This window comes from Trichomycterus rosablanca, chromosome 15 (assembly GCF_030014385.1).
Source record: "Trichomycterus rosablanca isolate fTriRos1 chromosome 15, fTriRos1.hap1, whole genome shotgun sequence".
NCBI lineage: Eukaryota > Metazoa > Chordata > Actinopteri > Siluriformes > Trichomycteridae > Trichomycterus > Trichomycterus rosablanca.
Genome location: NC_086002.1, coordinates 32792653 through 32814427, shown reverse-complemented (window position 1 = coordinate 32814427; position 21775 = coordinate 32792653). Strand labels below are relative to the sequence as shown.

General features: G+C 38.8%; 2 protein-coding genes across 2 annotated transcripts in view; both read right to left on the bottom strand.

The window, feature by feature from the left end:
* Nucleotides 1-17876, bottom strand: part of LOC134328495 (uncharacterized) — a 38816-nt gene extending 20940 nt beyond the window's left edge. The window contains exons 1-5 of the mRNA XM_063009587.1: nt 17871-17876; nt 17052-17772; nt 14417-14467; nt 11745-12173; nt 4244-4840 (exon numbers count right to left, since the gene is read on the bottom strand). Of these exons, the coding sequence (XP_062865657.1) occupies nt 4244-4840; nt 11745-12173; nt 14417-14467; nt 17052-17772; nt 17871-17876 (1804 nt within the window). The remainder of the gene's footprint in view (nt 1-4243; nt 4841-11744; nt 12174-14416; nt 14468-17051; nt 17773-17870) is intronic.
* Nucleotides 17877-18003: 127 nt separating this feature from the next.
* Nucleotides 18004-20437, bottom strand: LOC134328494 (GTPase IMAP family member 4-like; the record flags this gene model as incomplete). The annotated part of the gene is made up of 2 exons (XM_063009586.1): nt 18004-18638; nt 19438-20437. Coding segments are annotated over 2 exons (1635 nt in total), but the record flags the coding sequence as incomplete, so codon positions are not given.
* Between the last annotated feature and the right edge of the window lie 1338 nt (nt 20438-21775).

Genomic DNA, 21775 nt, shown 5'->3' with positions numbered 1-21775 from the left:
GATAATTTGCAAATCCTTTTCAACCCACATTCAACTGAATACTCTACAAAGACAAAATATTTAATGTTCAAACGGATAAACTTTATTGTTTTTTGCAAATATTCACTCATTTTGAATTTGATGCCTGCAACACGTTCCAAAGAAGTTGGGACAGGGGCATGTTTACCACTGTGTTACATCACCTTTCCTTTTAACAACACTCAGTAAGCGTTTGGGAACTGAGGACACTAATTGTTGAGACTTTGTAGGTGGAATTCTTTCCCATTCTTGCTTGATGTACAACTTCAGTTGCTCAACAGTCCGGGGTCTCCGTCGTCGTATTTCGCGCTTCATAATGCGCCACACATTTTCAATGGGAGACAGGTCTGGACTGCAGGCAGGCCGGTCTAGTACCCGCACTCTTTTACTACAGCCACGCTGTTGTAACACGTGCAGAAGGTGGCTTGGCATCGTCTTGCTGAAATAAGCAGGGACGTCCCTGAAAAAGACGTCGCTTGGATGGCAGCATATGTTGCTCCAAAACCTGTATGTACCTTTCAGCATTAATGGTGCCTTCACAGATGTGCAAGTTACCCATTACCCATGGGCACTAACACCCCCCCCCCCCATACCATCAGAGATGCTCGCTTTTGAACTTAGCGCTGATAACAATCCGGACAGTCCTTTTCCTCTTTGGCCCGGAGGACACGACGTCCATGATTTCCAAAACAATTTGAAATGTGGACTCGTCAGACCACAGGACACTTTTCCACTTTGCGTCGGTCCATCTCAGATGAGCTCAGGCCCAGAGAAGCCGGCAGTGTTTCTGGGTGTTGTTGATATATGGCTTTCGCTTTGCATGGTAGAGTTTTAACTTGCACTTGTAGATGGAGCGACGAACTGTGTTCACTGACGAAGGTTTTCTGAAGTGTTCCTGAGCCCATGTGCTAATATCCGTTACAGAATGATGTCGGTTTTTAATGCAGTGCTGCCTGAGGGATCGAAGGTCACGGGTATTCAATGTTGGTTTTCGGCCTTGCTGCTCACTTGCACAGATTTCTCCAGATTCTCTGAATCTTTTGATGATATTATGGGCTGTAGATGATGAAATCCCTAAATTCCTTGCAATTGCACGTTGAGAAACGTTGTTCTTAAACTGTTGGACTATTTGCTCACACAAATGTTCACAAAGTGGTGAACCTCGCCCCATCCTTGCTTGGATGCTCCCTTTATACCCAATCATGACACTCACCTGTTTCCAATTAACCTGTTCACCTGTGGAATGTTCCAAACAGGTGTTTTTTGAGCATTTATCAACTTTCCCAGTCTTTTGTTGCCCCTGTCCCAACTTTTTTGGAACGTGTTGCAGGCATCAAATTCAAAATGAGTGAATATTTGCAAAAAAAAAACAATAAAGTTTATCCATTTGAACATTAAATATCTCGTCTTTGAAGTGGATTCAAGTGAATGTGGGTTGAAAAGGATTTGCAAATCATCGTATTCTGTTTTTATTCATGTTTTACACAACGTCCCAACTTCATTGGAATTGGGATTGTACACACACATAAATGCTTTTTAAGCTACAACACATTCTAAAAAAAGTTGGAACAGAGCAATTTAGGGCGAATAATAAGGTAAAAATTAAATAATGACATTATTTCAAACAGGTAATGTGGGCGGCACGGTGGCTAAGTGGGTAGCACTGTCGCCTCACAGCGAGAAGGTCCTGGGTTCGATCTTCGGGTGGGGCGGTCCGGGTCCTTTCTGTGCAGAGTTTGCATGTTCTCCCCGTGTCTGCGTGGGTTTCCTCCGGGTGCTCCGGTTTCCTCCCACAGTCCAAAGACATGCTGCTAGGCTAATTGGAGACACTGAATTGTCCCATAGTTACCTAGCCGCTGCAATGCACAGACCAGTGCATTGTAGTGCCGGTCCCAAGCCCGGATAAATAGGGAGGGTTGTGTCAGGAAGGGCATCCGGCGTAAAAACTGTGCCAAATCCCGCCAGCGACCCCTAACGGGAAGAAGCCGGAAATGCCGACCCCGTAACCGAGAAACGGGACAAAGGCTGAGGAACAAGAAGAATTTCAAACAGGTAATGTCAACAGCCGATACTAACAGCATTTACTTTTGATACTTAAATACATTAACTATAAGATTCTTTTAGTTTTTTCTTTTTACTCAAGTAATATTCTAAAAGGTGACTTTTACTTCTATTAAAGTACATTTCTGGTAAGATACTTGTACTTTTACTCAAGTCTGGCCTTTAGATACTTTATACACCACTGCTTAATGCATCACGCACCAGCTACATAAAAAAACTAAACTTCAGAACTTCTATTTAGAATGTAGATCACAAGTCACAAAATAGTGTGATTAAAAATCAATAGTTACCTGAACAAGGTCTCCGGCTTCTTGTAGTTTTATTTCCACGTACACGATCTCTGATCTTGGTGCTAAAACCTTCTCTCTATTCTCATGTGATTAAAGTATTTGCCCTCACTTCGACCAATCACATTCTGGCTGGTAAACAAAGCAATACAAAAGCAGTGCTTTTTTTATTTACGTATTAACCGCAGTTCCAGTCGGTTCCCATAACAACCTTATACGTGTATCAGTTGTTTTTGATTTCTTGTCACGGTAAACAAATCTTTCAAAAATGTACACAAGGGGACAAAGGCACGGCTAATAACACGATACTAAAAGCTCATGAAAATAATGATATTTTGATGATGAATGAGTGAGAATAAACGTTCTAATCCAGGCTGGTTTATTTACTGTTCGACATGTGATTCAAATGTGTAAATGTTTCTCCATCCTTAATGACTAGTGAAGGAAATGTAAAAAAGACAAAAGGAGGCACAGAGGCACCAGAAGTGTCATGTGATCATGTTCAACATTTCACAAGAATTAAAAAAAAAACAGTAAATTACATTTAAACTCTTTATTTCCAGCTCAACAAAGAAACCCAAGAATCACAAGTGTACAATATAATCTTCATTTATATATAACAGTTATGTAATAAAACCACCTATATTTTACACCCAAATGGCATTAAAAGCAGGAAAAATACAGTGAATACAACGATGATCTAGAATTACTGTAGAAGTATAAAATACTCATGAACCCATGACCCATGATGAATCTGAGGAAAGTGAAAGTAAAATTGCACTAATTGCTCAGTAAGTGTAAAACACAGTATTGTAGTCGTGTAATAAATACAGAATTGTTTCACTAAAACATCTTATTCTTATCTAATGATACAATTTCACATCATATACAGTGTCATCATACTCACTTCAGCATGTCACCGGTAACAGCAACAATAATCTCACATTAAATCTCTACTCAATATTATTTCATATCAGATACAGATACACACACGAGATGTGTACACCCCCCCCCCCCCCATCATACAACCCATTCTGCACTCTGCACTTTACCATGTGTGATTCATCTTACACAATAATTGTACATCTTGGACTTACTATTCCAATTGTATTTTATATATTTATATTCATTCACTTTTCATAATTTTGTACATCTGCACATAAAGATTCCTGTATTATATCTGTATATACTCAACAAATGGTGCTAGTTTTTATGTAAGGTAATGTGTATATTTTGTAATTAATGTGACACACCTGTGTCAATGTGACGTGACAATAAAGTGATTTGATTTGATTTGATATATTAATTGGAGGAATATTTCAAAGAGATTTGTTATTGCTGATTATTATTCCATCACCACCTTTCTACAAGTTTTAAAGCCAAACCTGCTCCAGCTAAACCTGCTCCAGCTAAACCTGCTCCAGATAAACCTGCTCCAGCTAAACCTGCTACAGCTAAACCTGCTCCAGCTAAACCTGCTACAGCTAAACCTGTGCCAGCTATGGCAGCTAAACATGCGACAGCTGCACCTACGGCAGCTATGGTAGCTAAACCTGCTCCAGCTAAACCTGTGCCAGCTATGGTAGCTAAACATGCGACAGCTGCACCTACAGCAGCTGTGGCAGCTAAACCTGCTTCAGCAAAATCTGCTTCAGCTAAACCTGTGCCAGCTACGACAGCTAAACATGCAACAGCTGCACCTACGGCAGCTACGGCAGCTAAACATGCGACAGCTGCACCTACGCCAGCTGTGGTAGCTAAACCTGCTCCAGCTAAACCTGTGCCAGCCATGGTAGCTAAACATGCGACAGCTGCACCTACGGCAGCTATGACAGCTAAACGTGCGACAAATACAAGTGCGGTCCTCCAATAGAGACCACTTAGTTCTCTCTGAGCTTCCTCATACATCTCCCTAGTGTAGTGCTTCCCTCCATTCATCTTAACAACCTCATCTATCTTCTGCATCAGGTTCTGAACTTGGTTGGACTGCTGGTCGTTGTTATTAAATACACAATAGCGGCCGCCACAAGTTTTGATGAGTTCCCCGAGTTTTGGACTCTCCTGTAAATACTGTTTTATCGTTCTGTTTCCCAGTTTATCGGCGTGGGTGAACAGGACGATGGTGTAGAGTAAAGCATCTTTTCCAAAGTTCTCCTGGATCCATCTTACAGCGTTCTTCTCCTCCTCGGTAAACCTGCCCAGTCTGATCACCAGCAGGAACACGTGTGGACCAGGAACCGACATCTTTACACATTCCTCTATTTCAATTTTCAGTTGATCTTCAGACAAATTTGTGTCAAACATGCCAGGTGTATCAACAACACTGATATGCTTTATGGTTTTTGCTTCACATTTCTTTGTTAAGGATTTAGAAGAACATCCACGCTTAAAATGTTTGCCTTTAAGGATGGTGTTACCAGTGGAGCTCTTTCCTGATCCAGTTTTTCCCAGGAGAACGATCCGTCGGTCCATCGCTACAATAAAAAACAAGAAAATGAGCTAAAAATAAATAGTTTATATTTGTGTTACTCCTGTCTAATGTACTTCCAGAAAACAAGTCTTTAATATGCCCGTATGTTTGTCTTTTTTCACTCTGGGGTGCGTTTCCTGATAACGATTGATTTATGAACAACCTTAAGAACGACAATTTTGCGATTAAGTCTCTGAAACTACAAACGAGGTGTAAGAGGTTCTTTGTTGCCTCTGAAAAGGCAAAGCCAGTCGAAAACTGAATCACTGATTACTATTCAATTTCTCATTATTATATTACAAAAAGAATAATTCATTAAGAATTTATTTAAAATAACAAAAGATCTTTTAATGAGTGCTATAAAACATTACATGTGCAATTGCTATCTGTTGCATATCAAGCCTATAAATAGACTCATAATTAACCTTTCGTGCATCAATCCAGAAGCATAAACTGGGTTTATTTAGAAGAATGTGCACCACCGGTGCGCTCATATTCTCATAATATTTTACATTTATTCTTATATTTCACCTTTAATATCAAAATAATTTCGAGTTTATTCTCAAGATTTAAACTTAAAAATATTTTATTTTTTATTTTGAATAAAGGTAAAATATTATAAGAATAATGGTAAAATGTTATAAAAATCAAGGTGAAATATTATGAAAAATAAAGGTGAAATATTATAAAAATAAAGGTAAAATATTATAGGAATAAAGGTGAAATATAAGAATAAAGGTGAAATATTATACAAAAAAATAAAGGTAAAATATTATTAAAAAAAAAGAAAAGTAAAATATTATAAGAATAAAGGTGAAATATTATTAAAAATAAAGGTAAAATATTATAAAAAATAAAGATAAAACATTATAAGAATAAAGGTGAAATATTATGAAAAATAAAGGTGAAATATTATAAGAATAAAGGTGAAATATTATAAGAATAAAGGTGAAATATTATAAGAATAAAGGTGAAATATTATAAGAATAAAGGTGAAATATTATAAGAATAAAGGTGAAATATTATAAGAATAAAGGTGAAATATTATAAAAATAAAGGTAAAATATTATTAAAAAAAAGGTAAAATATTATAAAAATAAAGGTAAAATATTATAAAAATAAAGGTAAAATATTATAAAAATAAAAGTAAAATATTATAAAAATAAAGGTAAAATATTAAAAAAATAAAGGTAAAATTTTATAAGAATAAAGGTGAAATATTATTAAAAAAAATAACGGTGAAATATTATAAGAATAAAGGTAAAATATTATAAAAAAAAATAAAGGTAAAATATTATAAAAAAAAATAACGGTGAAATATTATAAGAATAACGGTAAAATATTATAAAAATAAAGGTAAAATTTTATAAAAAATAAGTATCTGTATTTTTAATAAAAAATTAATAGTTACCTGAACAAGGTCTCCGGCTTCTTGGTGTTTTATTTCCACTCACACGATCTCTGATCTTGGTGCTAGAACCTTCTCTCTATTCTCATGTGATAAAAGTACTTGCCGACTTCGACCAATCCAGAATCACATTCTGGCTGGTAAACAAAGCGAAACAAAGGCAGTGCTTTTTTTATTCACCTGTTTAACTTGTTACCTGCACAATGCGTGTCTCAGTTCCAGTCGGTTCTCATACCAAGCTTATACGTGTATCAGTTGGTTTCGATTTCTTGCCACAATAAACAAATCTTTTTAAAAAAAGTACACAAGGGCACAAAGGCACGACTAATAACATGATACTTATTAAGCTCATTTGAAAATGAAGAAGTTTTGATGATGAATCTACACAGTGAGAATAAACGTTCTAATCCAGGCTGATTTATTTACTGTTCGACATGTGATTCAAAAGTGTAAATGTTTATTTCCAGCTCTTATGAAGTTTATTTGAGATTTACATAAAGTGCATCAACAAAGAAACCCAAGAATCACGTGTACAATATAATCTTCATTTATACAGAACAGTTATGTAATTATCATCTTACACTCAAATGCAGGTAAAACATGAAATAATAAAATACAGTGAGTACAATGATGATCTAGAATTACTGTAGAAGTATAAAATACCCTCAAACCCATGATCCATGAGGAATCTGAGGAAAGTGAAAGTAAAATTGCACTAATTGCTCAGTAAGTATAAAACACAGTATTTTAGTCGTGTAATAAATCACTATAACATCTTATTCTTATCTAATGATACAAGTTCACATCATACAGAGTGTCAGTAAAGTTCCTCCAGCATGTCACCGGTAACAGCAAACAATAAACTCACATTAAATCTCTACTCAATATTATTTTATATCAGATACAGATACATGACAACACAGTGAGCACGAACCTGGTTGGACCGCTTATCGTTGTTGTTAAATGCACAATAGCGGTTGCCACAAATGTTTACGACTCGCCTGAGTTCTGGACTCTCCTGTGTTATGTTGTGTGTTAAACATATAAACTTCAAGTCCCATGAGTCAGGGGTACAGCAAGGAGGCGGGGCTGGGAAGAGTTGTTGTTGTAGTAGCATGGTTGAACTCAGTAAAGCGCTGTTAAATAGAACCACGCGAGTTTGTGATTTATATCAACATAAAAACAACACATGGTGTCAGAAGAGGGATGCAACGAGCATCGTAAAACGAAAATAAATAAAGACGGGAGAACGGCAGCGAGAGTCAGCGGCTCATAAGTAGAAAAAAAAAAAGCAAAAAAACTACAGAAAAGTTACAGTGAGCGTGATAGCGAGAGTGAACGCAGGTGCAATGGATAAGCTACAACCCCCGGCTGGCATGTCGCTAAATGGTAATTTAGCTGAAAACTGGAAGCGTTTCAAGCAACGTTTCAACATTTATATGGCAGCAAGTGACGCAGGAGGTGACGACGAGAAAAAGAAAGCCTCAATTTTACTGCATGTCATCGGAGAAGAAGCGCTGGACATATTCAACAGCTTCCAAATAACTGACGAACAGCTTCAGCTCCAGAACGTAATGACTTAATTTGAGGAATACTTTGTCCCCAAACAAAATGTCACGTTCGAAAGGTACAGATTTTTCTCTTGTAATCAAAAAGAAGGAGAAAGTTTTGATCAGTATTTGACTGACTTGCATACTCTGAGTAAAACATGTGACTTTGGCCAGCTTAAGGAATCTTTAATCCGTGACAAAATAGTATGTGGTATTCCAGACCATGTAGTAAGAGAACGGCTGTTACGAGAGCAGGATTTGACTTTGGATAGAGCAGTGGCAATATGTAGAGCAGCAGAAACTACCAAAGCACAAGCAAAAGAGCTTAGAAAACAAGAGAGAGTTGTGCACACAGTTAGAGAAAAGCAGGAGAACAAGTGTCACCCGAAGTCCAAGCAAAGGTCAGAAATAAAGCGAAGTTTTAACAAAAGCTGTGGACAATGTGCAGGTCATCATAAGCCCCGAGCATGTCCAGCATATGGTAAAACCTGCAACAAGTGTGGTAAGGACAACCATTATGCCAAATGCTGCAGAACAAAAAGTGTCAAAACAAAAGTACACACTGTAGAAGAAGAGACAGAGACGTTCTTTGTAGACTCTGTGCAAGTGTATAATGAAAGTAAACAGGAATGGATTATCCCATTGGAAGTCAATGACACAGTGATGCCATTTAAGCTTGATACAGGGGCACAAGTCAATCTGATCTCTTACAGTGACTATAAGGCATTAAACAAGAAAACCAAAATGCACCCTGTCAAAATCAAAGTGACCGGCTATACTGGAGAAAATGTGCCAGTGAAAGGAGGCTGCATAGCTATGTTCAGACACAAAGGGATAGGCTACAAGGCACAACTCCTGGTTGTGGACAAGAATGTACAGCCCATATTAGACTTAATCTAGTAAAAAAGGTGTTTGTTGCAGCAGCACACACTGAGTCAGTCAGCGAGTTACCACTGACAGAGTATGCTGATGTTTTTGAAGGCCTAGGCTGTCTCCCAGGTGAGCACAAAATACATATAGATGAAACTGTGGCTCCAGTAGTTCATGCATGTCGCAAAGTTCCTTTCGCACTAAGAGAGAAACTTAAAGAGGAATTGACACGCATGGAAAAAATGGGCGTGATCAGAAAAATAGATGAACCTACAGATTGGGTAAGCTCATTACACATTGTAGAAAAGAAATTACGCATTTGTTTGGAACCAAAAGAGACCTGAACAGAGCTATCAAGCGTGAGCACTTCAAGTTGCCTACTAGAGAAGAAATAATGTCACAGTTTGCAGGAGCATGTTGGTTTAGCAAGCTAGACGCATCCTCAGGGTTCTGGCAAATGAAGTTAGATGATGCATCTTCAAAACTCTGCACCTTCAACACACCAGAAGGACGGTACAGGTTCTTACGGTTGCCATATGGCATTCTTTCAGCACCAGAAGTGTATCACAAAACAATAAGGTTGCTGTTTGAACACATTCAAGGTGTGCAGACAATGATGGATGACATCATAGTTTACGGCTCAACAAAAACTGAACATGACACGAGATTGAGACAAGTCATGGAACTGATAAGAAAGGTCAATAGGTCAATTTAAAACTTAATAAAGACAAATGTGAGTTTGCTGTAAAGACTCTGACCTTCTTAGGAGATGTGGTTTCAGAAAATGGGGTAAGACCAGACCCACGGAAAACATCTGCCATTGAAAACATGGAGAGACCAAAGAACAAGGATGATGTGAGGAGATTCTTAGGGATGGTCACGTACTTAGGAAAGTTCATACCTCAGTTATCAGCAGAGACAGCTTCACTCAGAACTCTCCTTGAACAAAAGAATGAATGGATGTGGTCACATGAACAAGAGAAATGCTGGAATACACTGAAAAGAGCACTCACAGCGGATCCAGTACTCAAGTTTTATGACCCAAACAAGAGCACAAGGATTTCAGCAGATGCTTCCCAGAAGGGCTTGGGAGCTGTTCTTCTTCAGCAGCATGATGATGCCTGGCAACCCGTAGCATATGCTTCAAGGTCACTAACAGAAGCTGAAACAAGGTATGCACAGATTGAAAAAGAACTGTTAGCTATCACCTATGCATGCAAGAGATTTCACCAATTTGTGTATGGTCAAGCATTCACAGTAGAGACAGATCACAAGCCTCTAGTGTCAATAATGACCAAATCCTTAAATGACTGTCCTATGAGAATACAGAGAATGCTGGTCAGGCTACAAAAGTATGATGCAGTTCTGACATACACACCAGGCAAGTACATGTTTACTGCTGACACACTTTCTCGTGCTGCAGAAAGAAACCAGAAAGATGAGACAGAATTAGGTGTACACATACAGGCCTATGTAGATATGGTCGTAGCATCGTTACCAGTGTCGGCAGAGAGAACAGAACAGATCAGATTACAGACAAATGCTGATGATACCATGCAAGCACTGAAAAAGGTCATAATCGATGGATGGCCAAGTCATAAGAGGTACTGTCCAGCTTCACTCCATGACTACTGGATGTGCAGAACTGATCTTACAGTGGTCAATGATATCATCTACAAGGGCAAAAAGTATGTTATACCTGCTAGCCTAAGAAAAGAGATGCTTCTCAAAATACATGAAGATCATCTTGGAGAGGAGAAATGTAAACGGCGAGCAAGAGAAGTAATGTACTGGCCGAGGATCAATCAGGACATATCACAGGTTACAGCAAGTTGTGAAGTGTGTTTGAAACACAGCTCAAAACAGCAGGCAGAGCCACTGGTCCCACACCCAACACCAAACAGACCTTATTACAAGGTAGGAGCTGATTTGTTTGACTTCCAAGGTAAAAGCCACATTGTAGTGACAGACTACTACTCGAATTACCCGGAAGTAGCCAATCTACAGACGCCAAATAGCAAAGCAGTTATAGCCTTCATGAAATCTGTATTTGCAAGACACGGAGTACCATGTATCGTCTTCACTGACAACGGTCCACAATTTTCCAGCTCTGAGTTCCAACAGTTCTCCAAAGAATGGGGTTTTCATCACAACACATCTAGTCCAAATTATCCCAGATCAAATGGCTTAGCAGAAAGCTCAGTCAAGATTGTCAAAAGACTCATGATGGTAAGGAAGATTTTGCAAAAAGCCTCATGATCTACAGAAGTGCACCTATGGAGAATGGATTGTCACCAGCTCAGATGCTGATGGGAAGAAGAATTCGAACAAACCTTCCAATTCACGAAGATCTACTCACCACATCACTCTCTAATACAGTGATGAGCAGCAAAGAGGCACAAAAGGCTAAACAAAAGAGACTGCATGACAGAAGAGCTAAAGTACTGTCTACTTTGAAACCAGGTGATTCAGTGAGACTTCGAGATCACAATGCTGGTACTTGGATGCAGCAAGGTACAGTGGAAAGACAGGTAGCACCTCGCTCGTATGAAGTCACAACAGCAAATGGACAGGCACTGCGAAGGAATCGTGTTGATCTGAAAGTATTTCCATCAACTTCAGATGAAACGTTTTCAGCAGTTTCTGACAAACCACAGACTGAAGAGACTGAACAAGCAAAAGAACTACCTCAAAACACCACTTTGGACTTTTCTAATCAAAGACCAAAAAGACATGTTAAACCTCCTGAAAGACTGATAGAAATTATCTGAAAAGGTCAGATAAAGGGACTGTTTATACCCAGTTTAAAAAAAAAAAAGAAAAAAAATTGTAGGAAAGTTTATTAGTTTGCTATACAGTTAAAGAGATGATAGACGCACTTGATGCTACGATAGATCCTGCAGTGTTTTTTTTTAAGGGGGGAGATGTTATGTTATGTGTTAAACATATAAACTTCAAGTCCCATGAGTCAGGGGTACAGCAAGGAGGCGGGGCTGGGAAGAGTTGTTGTTGTAGTAGCATGGTTGAACTCAGTAAAGCGCTGTTAAATATAACCACGCGAGTTTGTGATTTATATCAACATAAAAACAACACATCCTGTAAATACTCTTCTATCGTTCTATCTCCCAGCTGGTCGACGTGGGTGAACAGGACGATGGTGTAGAGTGAAGCATCTTCTCCAAATTTCTCCTGGATCCATTTTACCGCGTTCTGTTCCTCCTCTGTAAACCTGCTCAGTCTGATCACCAGCAGGAACACGTGTGGACCAGGAACCAACATCCTAACATACTGCACTATTTCATGTTTCAGTTGATCTTTAGACAGATCTGTGCCAAACATGCCAGGTGTATCAACAACACTGATATGTTGTATGGTTTTTGCTTCACATTTCTTTGTCACAGATGCAGGAGAACATCTTTGCTCACAATGTTTGCCTTTAAGGATGGTGTTACCAGTGGAGCTCTTTCCTGATCCAGTTTTTCCCAGGAGAACGATCCGTCGGTCCATTGCTAAAATAAAAAGCAAGAAAACTATTAGGGTGCCTGTGGTAGCTGGGGAACGTAACCCGGGTTCCCGGCGAAGCAAGCGTTACAGAGCTCAGCAAACAAAGGCCATAAGCAGGAGGTCTTCTAATTAGGGCTGATCGCCCGCAGCTGTGGGCTGGCTTATTTAAGCCAGCTCTGCGCCGCCGCAGCAGCGGGCGTTGCACCTTTTGTTCTTTTGCTCTAAGCGGCAGCTCGTCCACACTCCTTTTTCAGGGCCAGAAGGTTACCCCCGGGTGACGTTAGGCTAGTGATGGGCAAGTGAAGCCTCATGTAGCACTGAGGCTTTCCTAACAATTGTGCCGAAAAAGATTCGAAGCTTCAAGGCTTCAGTGACGGTGACATCTGGTGGACAACTGAAGCCATAGCAACCTCTAAAGAGCATCACTGAAGCAATGGCATTGTTTCAATCCTATGACAGCAATAAAAGTTCAGAAAAGTCTGAGTGGTCATTCAAGTGTTTTGTTCATTCATACCAAATAATGATTATATTGTCATTACAATAAAATATGCAGATGCTCTCCCCCATACTCTAACACATTCCAGATTAACCCATCGAATAAATGCAAATTATATTAAGGGTTAAATTTTGGTTAAGGGTTTATATATAGCTTTGATCCCTAACAGGATTAGAGATCTTTCCTACTTTGCAAAAGGTCATGGTGTTTAAATTCAGAAACACTGTTTTTTTTTGTGTGTGAAATGTTTTTACGAAAAACCTTTAAAGATATTGCTGGTAGTCGACATGAAACTTGCCAAATACTCTCACTCTCCAAATTTCTATCTCCTCACAACCCCATTTTGAAGCATAATGATACAACTTATATAGCTGGTATGTTACCAAACCACTCAAATCTGTCAAACCTGTCAAGCTGTCATTGGCTCAGAACGCATTGAAACGCCGTGAGCCAATGACACACACTGAAAGACTATGAGCCAATGAAAAGCTTCGAAACATTTTGAAGCAATGAAGCGCAAAGCGAAACAGCGATGACGTTTGAAGCTCCGACACAGCGTTTCGAATCACTCCGCTTCAGGAAGAGTGACACACGCTCCGAAGCCTCGGTGTCATTTGCCCATCACTACCGTTAGGCTGAAAGGCCGAGTTAAATAGCTTTTGGCGATTGGTTTTTGTTTCTAGTTTTTTCCATTTTTGTTCTTTTGCTTTAAAAAATAAAACTATTCTTTCGTTTAAATCTGCATTTGAGTCCTCCTTCTTCCACGTAACAAAAACGAGCACAAAATAAATAATTTATATTTGTGTTACTTCTATATAATGTATTTCCAGAAAACAAGTATTTAATATGCCCGTTTGTTCGTCTTGATTTTTTTTACTGTTTTTTTTTTTACTTTCATTCTAAGAACCTTCAGGTCTTCTTGATATTCTGCTGTGGGTATCGTGTCGTCTACATAATGGAAATTATTGATATTTTTTCCACAAATCCTTGATCACCTTCCTCCAGTCCTGCTTCTCTTTATACCTTAAACATAAAGTTTAAACTGTAATGGTGACAGAATGCTCACTCAGTGAAGGGTAACACACACCATTTGTTATTTAAAACACACATCAGTGCACAGAAAGGAATTAAAGACTCCAAAACATTGTTTACTGGAAAAACACAGAAGATTAAACAAAGATGATTTAAATACAACTTATTTTTACACAAATATTCTGATTTAAACGAATGGTTGAGCAGATCATTAAAGAGCTAAAAGTGACACATGTTTTGTTAAACTCTTGAGTTTTGCTTCAAATTAATTCTGCCAAAATTCAGTAGTTTTAGGTTACTGGGATATATACAGTATCTATGACTTGAATGTACTACTCAAATCAGAACTCATTTTGGGACAGTATAGAAAATACAAAATAAAACAGATTCAGTGTTTCTTTCTTTCTCATTTACATCGACTCTTATTTTATCTTATATGAACCAGAATATTTAATGTTTTGTCTGGTCAACTTTTCTTACACACACATAAATGCTTTTTTAAGCTACAACACATTCTTAAAAAGTTGGAATAGAGCAATTCAGGTTGAATAATGAGGTGATTTCAAACAGGTAACATCAACAGCCGATACTAACAGCATCTACTTTTACCTCTACTTTTCATGCTTAAGTACATTAACTATCAGATACTTGTAGACTTTTATTCAAGTAATATTGTAGATCACAAGTCACAAAATAGTGTGAATAAAAATCAGTAGTTACCTGAACAAGGTCTCCGGCTTCTTGGAGTTTTATTTCCACGTACACGGATCTCTGATCTTGGTGTTAAAACCCTTTCTCTATTCCCATGTGATTACAGGTATTCCCAAGTACCTGCCCTCACTTCGACCAATCCAGAATCGCATTTCGGCTGGTAAACAAAAGTGGTGCTTTTTATTTACCCATACCAAGCTTATTAGTGTATCAGGTTGGTTTCGATTTCTTGTCACGATGAACAAATATTAAATGAGAAAGTACACAAAGGCACGGCTAATAACATGATACTAAAAGCTCATTTGAAAATAAAGATGTTTTGATGATGAATGTAAACAGTGAGAATAAACGTTCTAATCCAGGCTGATTTATTTACTGTGCGACATGTGATTCAAAAGTGTAAATGTTTCTCCACCCTTAATGACTAGTGAGGAAAATGTAAAAAGCACAAAAGGGGGCACAGAGGCACCAGAAGTGTAATGTGATCATGTTCAACATTTCACAAGAATAAAAAAAAACAGTAAATTACATTTAAACTCTTTAACTCTTAAAGAAACCCAATATAATCTTCATTTATACAGAACAGTTATGTAATTAAATCATATTTTACACCCAAATGCAGTTAAAACATGAAAAAATAAAATACAGTGAGTACAATAATGATCTAGATTTTTTTGTAGAAGTATAAAATACCCTTAAACCCACTGACTTATGAGGAATCTAAGGAAAGTGAAAGTAAAATTGCACTAATTGCTCAGTAAGTATAAAACACAGTATTTTAGTCATGTAATAAATACAGAATTGTTTCACTAAAACATCTTATTCTTATCTAATGATACAATTTCACATCATATACAGTGTCATCATACACACTTCAGCATGTCACCGGTAACAGGAAACAATAAACTCACATTAAATCTCTACTTAATATTATTTTATATCAGATACAGTCACAAACATGAGAGATGAGAAGTAGATACATGACAACACAGTGAGCACGACCGACTTTTATTAACAGCGAATAACATCAAGTAACTCTCACACATTTATTTGTAAGCCAAAAAACCAGGAGAAAGAATGTTAAGAGAGAGCTACAATTATCAATATTACAAATATATATATAGTGTATATATGGGTGGCACTGGGGCCCATGGCAGGGGCCACCGACCTCACTGCCCCCCCCCCCCCTTTCCCCATTGGCTGTAGTGATGGGTCGGTCGCGAATGATCCGCTCTTTAAAGTGATCCGGCTCCTGATTGGGAGCTGATTCGTTTTTTTTTTCGTTTTTCTTTTTTTTCTTAAAGCCGAATGTGATTGGTCAAGATGCGTGGTGGCGTTTGTGTGTTTACACTGAGCAGGATGGGCGGGGTTACAGACACACACACACACACACACACACACACACACACACAGTAAGCACACAAACAGGAGGGAGGGAGAGAGAGAGAGAGAACTCAGCACTTTACATAGCCAGACATTACAAGCTGGAAAGGTGAGAAAAATGAGTGAGAGGAAACATAGTAAAGTTTGAACACGAGAAGCTTTTACAGAGAGGTTCAGACCCACTGAACTGGTGGGAGATCAAGTGTTCAGTCTATCTTATACATGTGATGGCACATAGACTGTGTATTGTAGCAACATCTGCCCCCTCAGAGAGAATCTTTTCCAAAACAGGGCAGATCATAACAGAAAGGAGAAACAGGATCAACCCATCAAAGATGAGCTCCTTGGTCTTTCTAAATGCCAATCTTCGCTCAAGACTTACAAATACCTGGATGCTGCTTTTTCTTTTTGTTTTGCACATTTTCATTTATATTATGTTGAGTGATGTTTTGTTGATGTTGTGTTGTTTTACTCTAGATGCAAATTTACAGATAATATACACAATCAGACCTTTTTGTCTAATTGAGATGAGTCTTTGTTTTTGTATTTTATTGTTGTAGCACTCTGTTCCACATTTAGTATATAAATAAAGCAATTTAAATAATAAACATTCGATACAATGTTTTTACATTAGTAATTCACTTTACATGTAATTTGGTAATAAATTAATTTAAGCAACAAAAAAATCTAAGGAGCCACTTGGGAGCCGAAAGAGCCGGCTCTTTATACTGAGCCGAGCCAAAAGAACCGGCTCTCTAAAAAGAGCCGAAATTCCCATCACTAATTGGCTGCACGTATAATGCATGTATTATGGCAAGCCAAACAGGAAATATATAGCAAACACTGATATATACAGTATGGAATAAAACAGATATATATATATGACATTTAGATATATATGACATTTGTTGAGGGGGGCCCAATTTTTTATTTTTTTTTGCACTGGAGAAGCTGAATGAGCTCCTAGTTACGCCACTGTCTCAGCTGGTAGCAAGTTCAGAGCTACTCTATAACCTCATTGTATGTTTTATTTTAAGCAGAATCAATGCTGTCTTCCCAGGTATTCCGCCTAACATCATTAAACAACCTATTGTTAACATAAATAGTAATGGTCTCTCTCGTACTGTTCTTAATTCTCCAAATGTACCTACTGTGGTCAAAATGCAGATCATTGGTCCCATCACATAACCCATTGTTTCTTTTACTTTTTTGGCAATTTCTCTAATACGGTTCATGAACCTACTCGGGGCTACAAGCGTACGTGACGACCCCATCCTGTTTCTTTCATCCTCCCTTATTCTTTCCTCCCACTCTTTCTTTCTTCTCTCATCATCTTTTCTTTGTCTCTCTCTCTCCTCTTGTAATCTCTTCTGAGCCGCCTCAAACTTCTCACTGGTGTAGAAGCTGCTGCCTAACAGTCTAATTCTCCTGAGAAGTTTTAAGACCTGAGAACCGTTCTGCATAACTTTATTATTAAATGCGAGGTACCTTCCACCACAGCTCTGAACGAGCTGCTCTAGGTCCGGGCATTCTCCTATGTACTGCTCTAGTGTTACATCTAACGCTTCTGCATGAGTGAACACTACAATTGTGTAGCCTGATGCATCTTCTCCAAAGTTCTCCTGAATCCATTTCACAGAGTTCTTCTCCTCATCTGTGAATCTCACATCCAATCTGATGACCAGCAGAAATGCATGTGGACCAGGAACTGACATCTCTACACACTTCGCCACTTCATCTTTTAGATCGTCATTATTTCTTGATGTATCAAAGAGTCCTGGAGTGTCAACCACTGAGATGTTTCTACCATCCACTCTGCTTTTCTGTTCCATACAATGTCTGGTCACTGACACAGCCCTATTTTCCTCCTTAAATGCCTTTCTGCCCAGGATGGTGTTTCCTGTTGAGCTTTTACCTGATCCAGTCTTTCCCAGCAGCACAACTCGCAGGTCTGTGGATAAAAGACAACTTTTAATTAGCAGCTTTTAATTGAGCCTAGACATTGGGAGGTGCACTTGTGCAATGGTCAGTGCGCTCTCTTAATCTAACAGCCACCTGCTACAGTATGCACATTGTTTACCTCCATTTACCTTCCCAAAATGAATAGTAATTTTACCACGTTTTTAAAAATACTTGACACTCCTAATAGGCCACTGCTCCCCTAAGTATAAGTGAGTAAATGTGTGAGTCTGTGTTCTATTATGGACTGGTGTTCATTTAGTGAACCTACCTTCATTATTCTCTACCAAGACCTCAATCTTTCTGTTCTGGTACATCTCAGTTGTGTAACACCTCCCTTCATTCTTCTGCATTAAGACCTGGATCTTCTCCAGCAGCTCTGTGACCTGAGTTCTATCTTCTTTCTCCTTGTTGTTGAAGACGTGACACCCTACTTCATACACATCGATAAACCTTTGCAGGTCTGGTGTCTTCTCTAAAGTGTCTGTTCCACATTCGTCCCCATGGGTTATCAGGATTAAAGTTCGTTTCAAAAATTCAGACCCGAATACTCTGTTTATTGAAGAAATCATATCGATTGAGTCACCAGGAGTTTTCACAACAGCCAAAAACACATGAGGACCAGGATTACACAGGGCGAAAAACTGATCCATTAGATCACTGAGCCATGGAGCCACTTCATCATTCACACATCCACACATCAGGTCAAACAAATGACCAGTGTCGACCACAGTGATGGTTTTATTCTTCAGAACTCCATCATGTCTCCAGGCATCTATGGTATCAGTGAAACGTTCTTTACCGAACGCCTCTCTGCCCAGGATGGTGTTTCCTGATGAGCTTTTCCCAACTTCAGTACCACCCAGCAGCACAATCCTCAGATCACTCACTGAAAAACAGAACATCAATTCAGATAACATCCTGTTCTGCATCTTTAAATGTTTTATCTTATAAATCAGAAAGTTTCAAAAAGTATTTGGACCCCTGCACTTTACTGTATTGTGAAAGTGATTTTGAATGGATGTAACTGCAGTTTTAAGCACCAACGTACAATCATCACCTATAATGATACACTGAGTCTTAATACTTTTATTCATCATGAAATGTTTACATGCCACGCCCCTCTCTACAGGAGCACATGTTAGAGAAATGTTTGTTTTCACTGTCAAGCCAACGCCCCCTCATCAGGATTGGTCTCCTGCTAATTATTCACAGCTGCACCTCATCCCAAGTCGATATAAGGGTGCAGCTGTGGATCAGTCATTTGCCTTTACTCCTGTCTGTCTGATCCTGTTTGTTTGCTAATGTTAAAAGTTAAAGGGTTGGTTTCACAGACAGGGATTAAGGCTAGTCCTAGACTACACAACATTTTGAATGGAGATTCTCCATTTAAAGCAAAATGTAGTCCTGGACTTGCCTTAATCCCTGTCTGGGAAACCAACCCAAAGTCAGTCTTTAGTCTAAAGTTACCACTGCCACTGTGAAGTCAGGAATGTAACATGGAGCCATTTCTAAACAACTTAAAATCTAAAGACCATCTGTAGATCATCTCCCATAAATATCTTCATAAGTTTTGTGGAAAAAAAACTTGGGAGTAGATTGATCATAGCAAGAAAAAAACTTAAAAAAGCAAAGTTTAAGGAAAATGTTGTGGATTCTTGAATCTTAGATGTTACAGTAATACTCACCTGAATCGAGTCCTCCACCTGTGGCTCCTCTCTCCTCCTGTTCCTCAATATTCTCTAATATTTGTCTCAAATCAGACGGGATGGATTCCAACTCCTCATTTTGCTCTTCCAGTCTCCATAACGTCTTTTCTTCTATCTTATGTTCAAGCTTCATCATGTCATTTCTTTCTAAGCTTTCATTATCACTCTCACAGCTTGAAGCTCTGTTTTCACCTCCCCTTGCACCTGATGCTAGCCATGTTTGGATTTCCTCTGCTGTATTCCATTGAGGTTCTTCTTTTTCAATTGTCTTCTCTTGGGTTTCCTTCGTCTGGTCTTCTGCATTTGATTTTCTCTCCAGCGTTTGCTTCTTACTGACTTGATCCTCCTCTTGCCAACTTGTCTGTCTTTCTTCCTCTTGTGTCTCTTCCATAATGTTCTTATTCTGAACCTCGGACATCTCTTGAGGGTAGTAGAGACCTCCATTGCATTGGACCACAGTCTCGACCTTCTGCAACAGTTTTTTGATCTGATTTGGATTAACCTCTCGCTTGCTGTTCATTGCAAAATAATGACCTCTGAAGTTCCTGATAAAATCCAGAGTTTGAGCATCCTGAGAGAACTTCCTCCACTGTCTATGTGACAGTTCTTCTCTCCCTGTGAACAGTATCACTGTGAACTTCAGAGCTTCTTCTCCAAAGTGTTCCCGAATCCACCAGACAGCTTTTCTATCCTCCTTTGTAAAGTTCCAGAGTCGGATCACCAGCAGGAATACGTGAGGACCAGGATGAGAAAGCTCTGCACACCTTTGTATTTCAATTCTCCATTGTTTTTCCGTCAGTGAGGTGTTGTTCATTCCTGGAGTATCAATCACTGAGATGTTTCTACCCTCCACAATCCTGCTGCTCATCTCACACTTGGTGGTTTCAGTCTCTCTGAAATCTACTGTTCCTAATATTGCATTGGCAGTGGAACTCTTTCCAGCACCAGTGCAACCCAACAGAACCATCCTCAGCTCTGGTGAACAGAGTAAAGCGTGTTACCAATCTCATCAATCTGTCCAACACGTATTAGTATTATGTGTAAAGTAATAAACACACCTGATAACGAAGGTATAATACACACCTGAAAGTTCTTTACATGCCATGACCATGAAACAGTTGGATGGTAATCTGCTGGTGTTATATGATTCTTCAGGATTCTATAATAAACACATTTACATTAACTGCAAAGAGGAAGAAAGACACATTCAGACGCATCCTTCGACATTCTGTCCACATGCGTTTATCTTATATATATATTTTTCTATTTTGCTTACTGTACTTGACTCAAAATATAGTGTTAAAAATGATCATATACCCATGTTGTATACAAGGATAAAAGAACATTTGTACTGATGCTTAAATCTCATATGTAACTATTTTTTTGTGTTAGACCTGTTTAATCTACATGTTGGTATTTAGATTTTGTTCTTTTATTATGTTTGTAATATTAAGAGTTAACTTTCACATAAAGTTTTACAAACTTCTACAAAAGTTCTTCGGGGAGCCAACTTTTACCAAGCTACTGACCACAAGTGGTTAAGGACCAGGATGAGAAAGCAGCTCCCTCAAAAGGGTTAAAGAGTTCGCGCAACTGATGTGACACAAGTTTGGATTCGACGTGAATTGTCCGTTTTGGAACTTTAACTAAATACAGTCTGTTGTTTTTTATCGGAACTTACAGATTATGTTTATTTTTTCCGTTACATTTCCGATTTGTGTTTATTATATTGGCTCGTGATCTGACTCGGACTCTAGCCTAAAGACTCGTGACTTGACTCGGATTTTAGCCTAAAGACTCGTGACTTGACTCGGATTTTAGCCTAAAGACTCGTGACTTGACTTGGTCTCTATGCTAAAGACTCATGACTTGACTCGGACTCCAGCCTTAAGATTCATGACTTGAATTGGACTCTAGCCTAAAGACTCGTGACTCGGCTTGGACTCCAGCCTAAAGACTCATGACTCGACTGGGACTCTAGCCTAAAGACTCGTGACTCGACTGGGACTCTAGCCTAAAGACTCATGACTTGACTCGGACTCTAGCCTAAAGACTCGTGACTCGACTTGGACTCTAGCCTAAAGACTCGTGACTCGACTTGGACTCTAGCCAAAAGACTCGTGACTCGACTTGGACTCCAGCCTTAAGACTCATGACTGGAATTGGACTCTAGCCTAAAGACTCGTGACTCGACTTGGACTCTAGCCTAAAGACTCGTGACTTGACTTGTACTCCAGCCTTAAGACTCATGACTGGAATTGGACTCTAGCCTAAAGACTCGTGACTCGACTTGGACTCTAGCCTAAAGACTCGTGAC